Source organism: Coccinella septempunctata, chromosome 1, assembly GCF_907165205.1.
Source record: "Coccinella septempunctata chromosome 1, icCocSept1.1, whole genome shotgun sequence".
Lineage (NCBI taxonomy): Eukaryota > Metazoa > Arthropoda > Insecta > Coleoptera > Coccinellidae > Coccinella > Coccinella septempunctata.
Genome location: NC_058189.1, coordinates 64,002,173 through 64,011,756, shown reverse-complemented (window position 1 = coordinate 64,011,756; position 9,584 = coordinate 64,002,173). Strand labels below are relative to the sequence as shown.

The window sequence follows — 9,584 nt, the reverse complement described above, 5'->3', positions numbered from 1 at the left end:
TTTTTCCCTAAGCTCTTGTACCATACGCCAAATTGTATGGTACCTCTGTTACGCACCTCTGCTAAAACTGCATCTCATACCAAAGGCTGCCCCGCCCCCCTCCTGGGGACGCCCAGGTCTCATACACCTGATATAATTATTGTTTAATGTTAAAAGTGGTTATGCTCCCTATCAATTGAGGGTGGCTTTCCTCCCCCAATTCTTTTCTACTTAGAACAGTAACAGATAAAACATGTTTTCTCAAGAATTTCTACTTGTAGGTCGTTATTATTTTTCTACGATAGGTAAACCTCAATATGGTAGAGAGAAAAACTCTAATTGATTCTGTTCGGCAAAACCCTTTATTTTCTACCAAATCACGAATAGCAAAATACGGCAGTAAATGAAACAACAAAATTATTCTGATTTATATAATGCTCACAACAGCAAATTCATCTTTTGTATCAACGCCTTCTCACTGTACCTGCTGATTGTACTACTCCAATTCAACATATTGCAAGCAGGTACTTGCAACAACTCAACAGACTCCATGATACATCTATTTGTCTATTTGTTGTATTATTAACTTTTAACGAAGCACACGTTTCATAGAGTTGACATCAAAACTAAACAAAAATCGTAAAATAATATCAATTGGAATTAACGTATTCTCCTAATTAGAAAATATATTCAGAAAATTTTTCTTATAAAAATCATTTGCGGCAGATTCGACATTCGGGCAACATTTATAAAAATTCAACTTTCGTATTTTTACATAAGGCAGTATATAAATTTTTAAGTATCAGTAAAATGTTAATCTGCTGCAAAAGATGGAACATTGGACAATTTCTTGTTCGTCAGAAATAATGGTAACATTTTGTATAACATCTTATATAAATATATCACTTTCAAGTGTTTTGTTGGAGGTTTATCAGACAACATTTTGCTTAAACACAAAATTAGAAACAACAATTCAATATCGAATTCAAGAAAATGATCAACATCGAGTGAAGGCTATAGCATTACGAGAAGCACTATGATAGGTCTTTTAAAGTCGCAACAAACCATCGTTGTCTGCAGTTTGATAGAAAGAAGAAGAACCAGTTGTAGATTTTCAAGAATGTCGTGTAAAAATATACTTTCGAACCGTTTAATAGTCAATCTGCAGAGGACCTCGACGGTATGAAGCTCAACCAATTTTACTCGATTAAATTTAAGAGTATGTATCCTATAAAGTGTGAGCAAAATACTATTCTTTACGACTCATTTCGATTTACAATCTACTAAATAAACTTCAACCAAAATAGACTATATAAACATAAAAACAATCAACAATTAGTCTACACTTTCAACAGATTTGCTGCCTGATGCAAGAGCAGAAGTGTCAAACTTGAAGGTCGAATAAGAGGGAAAAAATTTTTAAACGATACTTTAACTAATAGTACCTAGTAAATGTGCTACTTAAAAACAAACAGTGAAATTTATATGGGACATTTTTCGTCACTATTTGACGAAAAAAAAAATGTTTTTGTGGAAATGATATCGATTTCGGTAGGATTAAAAATACGTCACTTCGTGGACTTCAAACGAGTGAAATATCAGCCGAACATCCAGTACCAATATCATAATATCACAAGTTTCGATCCTAATGAACATCTTCAAAACGAAAGTTTTCCAAATAAATGTTGAGTTTCCCTGCCTTCGACCTTCTTTCTGCATGTTATATTTCTCGTCTTATACTACATAATTTATACTTAGCACTACGTAATGACTACGTTTTTGTATGCATTTTATATACAAATGTATGGTTGCCTTCTAAAGGAGCACCGCCCTGCATACAGGGCGGTTTAATGAAATTTTCTACGTATTTTTCTTAGGCTCTTGCACTGTTTTAGACGTCTTCGTATTTTGATAATTTGTTCTGCAGTAAAAGGTTTTCTTTCTTCAGTCGTTCAAGCTCTTGGCGAAGTCCAATGTTCTGAAAAATAAAAGAATCGTGTTTTAATTTTTACATGTATGATGAAACTGAAAGAATGAAGGTATTTTTATGGCATGTAATAGTCATAATGAAAAAAGATGTGGGTGGAATTTTGTTTTCGCAGAAGATTAAATACATCTCTGAAAGACTGTTATATGTAATATACAGGGTGAGCTTTTGTCTCGTACAAATATTTGAACAGTAGATTGTTGAGGTCAAAAGACACACCCTTTTCCCATATCATTTTTTCCGATTTAGCCTCAATAGAAAGATACGACTATTTAAACTTTTCGTAATGGGCTACGCCACCCCTGAAGAATAACAAGCTAAACCTACTACTCTTTGCTAAATCTATAGCACTACACATCTGCGGTACGCTACGCAATGGTCATGATGAGAAAACTGGAAGACGTGGGTGATATCTTGTGAAAAAAATTCACAAGAAACCGTTTGTGAGATAGAACTAAAACTTTTCTTCAAACCGAGCCGATGCGGAAGAAATTATGAAGAAAAAAGTGTTTCTTTTGACCTCAAGAATCGATGGTTGTAGAGAGAAGAAGTGAGAATTAAATGTATGTTGATAAACCCTTCAAGGAGAGACAAAAAAAAATAGGATTGCCTTTTAAAATTGAATTATCAATGACGTCATATATCTGAAATTTGGGACACCATATCGAAAAGAATTACTTTGCCCCATTTTTTTCCAGCAGGCATAAGAAGGAAATGATATATAGTCGGCTTCCGCACTATAGAAAGATTTGGCACCAACTTGATATTTTAATTTTAAATGAAGCCATACAGTTGATAGCTCTAATATCATCCACATCAAATATCGATTAGCCTAGCCAACAGTCTTTGTGGGTCGATTTGGATTGAAACGAGCATAGCTGAAGTTCTATTAGTTCTACACAACTTGTTAATCTCAAAAAAGGTTCATATATCTACTTCAATGACAATATGAATTCATCTTGAAATAAATCAAATAACAACTCCATTTAAACACATATACTTCATTCACATTTATTTTAGCGGTCAGTTGGCCATGAAACAAATTTCTCAAGTTTTTGTAACTAAAACCGAGTAAGGTTGGCACTCATGAAATGTCTTTAATGTCATAACGCCGTTGCCACAACTAATATCAATTTTTATTACGAAAATGCCGAAAGTGATTGAAAAAAGAGACAGGGTTTCAGGAAGTGGTATTTAGAATTCAGGTCCGCTCATTCAAATAGTTATACCCTAATATTCTAAAATCCACGTACGTCAGAGGGTAGCGAACATATTCAATGTAAGAGAATTTATATAATATTTCATCTAAATCTAAACGACTTATATTTCAGTTGAATATTTCCACAATCAGAAATATTGTGAATGAAGGGGATGACAAAGAATTTCCTTCTATTGGGAGACCCAAAAAAGTGGTGGCCCGAAAATTGATTTTTCTATTTATCATTTGACTTGTCCTATGCATTGTAAATGTCTTAAGGTACCAATAAGTACCTAATAATCCATGTATTAAGATGAACAGCCACAAATACGCGCCAGTTGTCCTGTCAATTGTATATTCATGTGATATTTCTGTTGAAATGTGAAGTTCATCTTGAGTTGAAACTTCCTTTAATTCATTTTACTTATATTGATGCAGGATTCAAACTTTAGCCAAAGAAGATAAGGAAAATTAACTCTCCTCAAGCTGATGCATATTATGATATTATACTGATCTCTTGTATTTTCAATGCAAATAACTGGACTTGGTATGCCTTCAATCAGTTTGTATAAACCTCAGTTATGTTCGTCACATATTTTCCGAAGAGATTCGACATTGTGATGAAATACGTAATGACTTTTACGTAGAACGGACAACATAGCGCTGATTTAAACCCAAAAATGTTTTGACAAGCTTCATAGCCCCACATTTTCGTACTATACACAGTGAAATGTGTCAAATTTCCATGGCCAACCGAGTGCTAAAATAAAAGTGAATGGAGTATATGTACTCTGTTTTCGAAAAGATCGTTGTTTTTTTTGTTTTTCCAGGGGTGGCACAGCTCATTATGAAAATGAAGAATATATGGCATATTTTCGAAATCAAAAACAAAATATAAAAATTTGGATATATCTCCAAGACAAATAAAGATATCGTGATATTCCACAAATGGATATTCCATAAAAATCGAACCCAGGACTCTTCTCAACGATTTCACCAAACCGGTCTAGAAGTACCAAAAACAGCCAAAATCAAGCAATTCGGTAATTCAGTGGTATCTAGAGACCCAAATATTTTCCTCACCTCTTTCTCCAGGAAGCCAGCCCTGAGGGCGATCTGATTCTCTTTCATTCGTCGGGCGTCTCTCGACCTTTTTGCTGCGAGATTGTTCTTTCTCCTTCTCGCCCAGTATTTGTCGTCTTTGAGGTCGTCTGGAACAAACTGCTTTCTGGATTTTTTTATCAGGGGCTGTGGCTTCAGTTCCTCATCTGAAAATGCTCTTGTCCGTGGATCGAAGTCTCGACTTGAGGCCATTGACAACGCTTCAGAAAAAACTATTATTTCAATCATTAATACGGTGTCTGACACTGAGTTCCACCTAAATTACTAGCGAAAATTTTCACCTTACTAAATTTCATCATTTCATTGGTTGGCAATGTTGAAAGTAGTAAGGAAGCGTGAATTCAGAGAGCAAATAATGAATTTTCTGAAGTTTAATAAGGCATAACAGGAGGTCCCATCAACAAACTCACGAAAATTAAAAAAAAAATCTAACTGACTACACCCTTTAAATCTGATCTCGTATTGTCCCTAATTGAAGGAATATCGATCGACACACTCATGGAATTAATCCAATCAGTTTGTGCTTTCGTGAGTTCGTTGACAACTGAACATTTCATTCAATTTCTCTTGTTGAAAATATGCGATAATTGCAAACTTACTGGAATCAGCAGGTGATGGAGGGTTCATGGTGTCCGGGCTCATACAATCACTGGGACTAGGAGAACGTTCTCGTTTAGGAAGGGGATGTGTATTACTTAAGGTACTAAGGGATCCATGGGATCCTAACCCATCCATTGAAACTCCATTTTCTGATAGGAATTCGTCCAAATCCACATACTGGAAAAAAAAACAATTCAAGTGTCAAAAGACGATCGATCACCTCTGAAATGATATGACACACATTCCTTCCCCATTGAAAAACTCATAATTGTATAATTGTATATCTTCAGGAGTTTTAAAATCATATAAAAGAAGCTGAAAGCAAAACATTAAAATAAGAACGTACAAAAACGATAAAACCGAAACATTCAAAACTAATGGAAGTGTAAACACAACAATGAAGAAATATGTTAAGAAACGTCTAAGAAAAACAGTCAACAATTTTCAAAAAACAGTCTAACTACTGAATATGTCGAAAAACGTCTAAGAAAAGCAGTCGACAATATTAAAAAGTAAGTCTAACCAGGGTAAGAAACCAAAAACAAGAACAAAACATATCGTGACAAAGAAGGAAAAAGGTTTGACTGCTTTTCTAAGACGTTTTTTAAAACTGTTAACTGCTTTTCTTAGACGTTTTTTGACATATTAATATTTCAGTTCCTTCTTTGTGGTGCTCACACTTCGTTTAGTTTTGATGTTTCGGTTTTGTACGTTCTTGTTTCTTCTACAGCTTTTTTTGTGTGATTGTGAAAGCCCTTAAGATGAGCTAGAGAGTAGAATCATGTTTAGTTGATAATTATATCATATAAAATTCGATCTGGTATCAGTATTTCACCTTATTATTATGGATTCTCCATATGTGAGGACATTTCATCGATTAAAAGATATATTTTAGGTTGCACATCCTGTATATGCATACATATGAAATCTTATCAAGTGGCACCTATCGATATGCGCGAACAAATGAAAATTATCAAATACAAATATGTCAGGATTGAGAAATAAACACGTGTCATTGATTGACATAAAATGTCGATAATTCGGATAAGGATAAGAAAAATTATCTAATGCCAAGAATGAATTCGTAATGAATGACATAAGTTAAAACCAGGAATATTGAAATTCCATTGACAAAACATGTGATTTTGTTCTTATAATGAGATCTAGTATGAAAAACGTCACTGGTAAAGAGTTTCCGGCTGTTAAAATGTATGAGAACGAAAATATTTCATATTATGTGTCTGATATTTCTTCTGGAGAATCCACCAAGGAATATAATTGATATCAATGCAACTAAGGATGATTTTGAAAGATGCGGGAAGGTGAGATTGTTTCAAAAATCGATTAGATAAGAAGTTTGTAAAAAACTATTGGAAATTTGAGGACCCTATAAATCACCTCAGCAAAAAATTCATCCTTTTATTATACAATTTGAAAACAAAAAATGTATAATACAAAACAAAAAGGAGGAATCAATGTATATCATGAAAGATTTCACAGGCAAATTTTTCTGATAGCGCCTTTGTTATCAAAATATGATGACATTAAGCTAACTGCGATTCCTGAATTACTCTGTACGCAATAAGTGTAAAATCAATCCTCATTTTTATCGTGCTGAAGTGTTTGTTTATAAATATTGTAGTATTCGATGATGATACTGAACTAACACAGATACTGCGAACCAAGGATTCGATGAAAAATGTCTAATTTCAACAGATGTCGGACGCTAATCTCCAAATTTATATACATACTTATTTTTTATTTGGGTTTCCGTTCACCTTGTTTTCATATAATTGTATCTAATGATTAGATATTACACGAACTTGTTGAATTTTTCGAGCAGCAAATAAACCAAGCAGCAAATGAGGTGGGACAGCTGAGGAATTAATCAAGTTTGAATAGATATGTTTTAACTTCAATATTACTCTGAACTAAGAGAAATAGGATTTCAAAATTGCCCGCAATAGATTTAGCAAGTTCGGAATTTATCATCCAGAAAAATTATTGTAGATCTAAACGTGATACATATTCTGAAAAAGCAACTCTTATAAGTAATAAATCTGAGCACTTCATCCATTTGGACACTACCGTTTGAAAGAAGTTTTAACTGAACCCAACTTTTTGGGAATTTTTCGAAGGTTGTCTTTAGAGTAATTTATCTTGCAGGAAAATTATGGTAGATTCAAAAGTGATACATATTCTGAAAGAGCAACTCTTCTAGTAATAAATCTGAGATCTTCATCCATTTCGGCATAGCCGTTCGGTCTTGACGAATTCTCAAGGAAATTTTTGAAAAATGCCATTTCCTAGATGAAAAATCCAAGAAAGGAGATAGGCCTTCGAAATTGCTCGCAATAGATTTGGCGTGTTCGAAACCTATATTTTCATACAGAAATTTCAAATATCTGACACCGTTTACGAGAAAAAAAATTTCAATTTCCAGTTCACTTTGAAGGGCTCTCTGGAGTACAATTCTCTATCGCATCATCAACTGTTTGGCTTTTCCGAATATACAAAGCATTTGATATGCACTGCATATCCCAGGACAGTAATATTACACCCCGATTTTTAGACAGAGGAGTAGTAAATAGGTCATTGTTATAGGGTCTAACCCCATGCTCATTTTGGTCCCAAAAAATCGAGATTTCTGAAATCGTGACCTGAAGATCTCAATTGGATTGGAGGAATTGGAGATATCGCAAATTGAAATTTGCAATTTTCAGAAAATGCCATTTCAACGATGAAAATCTAAACGGGGGGAGAAGGGCCTTTGATTTGAACGGATGAAATTGAAGGTGTGGTATTCAATACATATCATATCATATGATATAAAATCAAATAAAAACATTTCAGTTCACACTTTTAGTTCACGCTGTACATAGCTCCAGTAATAATGATCAACATGAACTTAATTGAACAATCATCGTGTAAAATTCCGCACCCATCAGTTCAATCGGGATCAATATAGCCAGATTCAATCATAATATCTGATGACCTAGTCACAAACGGAGGTGTATGAATAGTTTTTTGCGCGGATGGGAAGGTTGTCAATGGACACTATGCCATTTCGACGAACAATCTCACCGTCTCTGACTACAACGCATCATAGGTTTGTGTTCTATTTATAAATAAACTTTTCTGCGCTAAAATTATCGGTTCTGCCCAACTCGCTTCATTCCATTTTGGCATGACCGAAGGATGCGTCTATTGTAAATCAAATTTAAGAGAGCTCCGGTCACATGAGTCTAACAAATTGTGACGTTTAGGTGTGAGCATTCCGTCGTGGGTTAAAACGTTTCATTATAATATCGGATTGCAAATTTGGGCAGGGGAAAATTTGTCAGCTTCGCACTATATTTCCCAATTTCACGCCAATTTGTGTAGACAAATTTCGCATCAGACATTTAAATTCTCAAAATAACTATCAAATTGATAGGCACATGGAATTCAATAAATTGATTTTTCTCTCTATACTGCCAATTAAAAGTTGACAGTCAATATGTCAAAAGAAAAGCTTGCTTGCAATGGATTGAATAGGAAATACTCCTTCTGACGAAAATGATGTATTTTTTATGAAATATCTTTGAAACGTCACATTTTGTAATAACCATTGCAACCGTTTCCCAAAAAAAATTATTTTAAGCACTTAAAAATGAAAAATAAAAATGGGTATTTAAAGTTTAAAGCGTTTTGTGAGAAATGCGCAAGCTGGCAACATCGACTGAAATATGCCTTGATAATAAAGGACAACAAATGCATTATCTTGATGCAATAGACAAAGATGGCTGTCTAAGAAGTCTGCGACAAACGAGGAAGGTCGTAAAATTTTATGGGATTTTTATGGCCGGTTGCAGTTGAAGCTCGCCAGTAAGTACGCGCTTGTAAATCAACAGCTGATATTTTATAAACAAGCTGATGGGACTTTGTTCTTTTCATTGTCTTGTATGCGCCGTTGCCAAATCGTAAACTCCGCACAAAGCGATTTAAATTTTAAAACTCCATATTTGAAGGATGATTTTGCATAGTTTCCGCGGTGAATTTGAAAAAATCATGAATGAAACTCCTAATTATTCAGTTTAAACTTGCATATGCAGTGATAACCCAAATTGAGGAGAATTCCCCAATATGAAGTAGATGTTTTCTATGGTTTGAATATGAAAATTTCTCTCCATTATTCTCCACGATTTATTTTCACAATATGAAAAAAATTAAGATCCCAAGCGAAATTTTGACAAGCGACCTGTAAGTACGTACAAATTCTCTAAAAAATTGTTAAATTATTCGAAGTTGATATAGTCTATTACCACCATATCAGGCTCAAAGAATTCATACTCATAAGAATCATGCTACGAACTGAAACATTCCAAAACTTTTGGATTATTTTTGCTGTTCCTCTCCGATATTTACCTTGAGGTCTGTCTCGTACGATTTGTCCCAGAGGTTGGGTCCCAGAAAGGCAGTTTGAGCTTCAACGTTTCCCCAAATGTCGGCATCATCTTTGCTCTTGCTGTCATCGCCGAGTATGCTGCCGGCCAAGTCTTTTATGGTTGAGTGATTGTGGGGATGTGTAGGTTTGCTGTTTCCTGAAAAAGAAGAGAGGACTATAAGTCGGCAGTCATTTGAAAAATGTCTAGAATTGTGGGTCATATCCCACTGATATTTTTGATCAGTTTCAGTCACGTACTTATTACCACTTTA

The 9,584-nt window shown here is 34.4% G+C and overlaps 1 protein-coding gene across 4 annotated transcripts in view; it reads right to left on the bottom strand.

The window, feature by feature from the left end:
- Nucleotides 1-396: 396 nt before the first annotated feature.
- LOC123322937 (hepatic leukemia factor) overlaps nt 397-9,584 on the bottom strand; it is a 75,002-nt gene continuing 65,814 nt past the window's right edge. For 2 of the 4 annotated variants that reach the window (XM_044911024.1, XM_044911021.1), the window contains exons 2-5: nt 9,294-9,469; nt 4,886-5,063; nt 4,248-4,498; nt 397-1,957 (exon numbers count right to left, since the gene is read on the bottom strand). In XM_044911024.1, the coding sequence (XP_044766959.1) occupies nt 1,871-1,957; nt 4,248-4,498; nt 4,886-5,063; nt 9,294-9,469 (692 nt within the window). In that variant the 3' untranslated portion in view covers nt 397-1,870. The remainder of the gene's footprint in view (nt 1,958-4,247; nt 4,499-4,885; nt 5,064-9,293; nt 9,470-9,584) is intronic. The other 2 variants (XM_044911022.1, XM_044911023.1) reach the window with 2 other exon arrangements.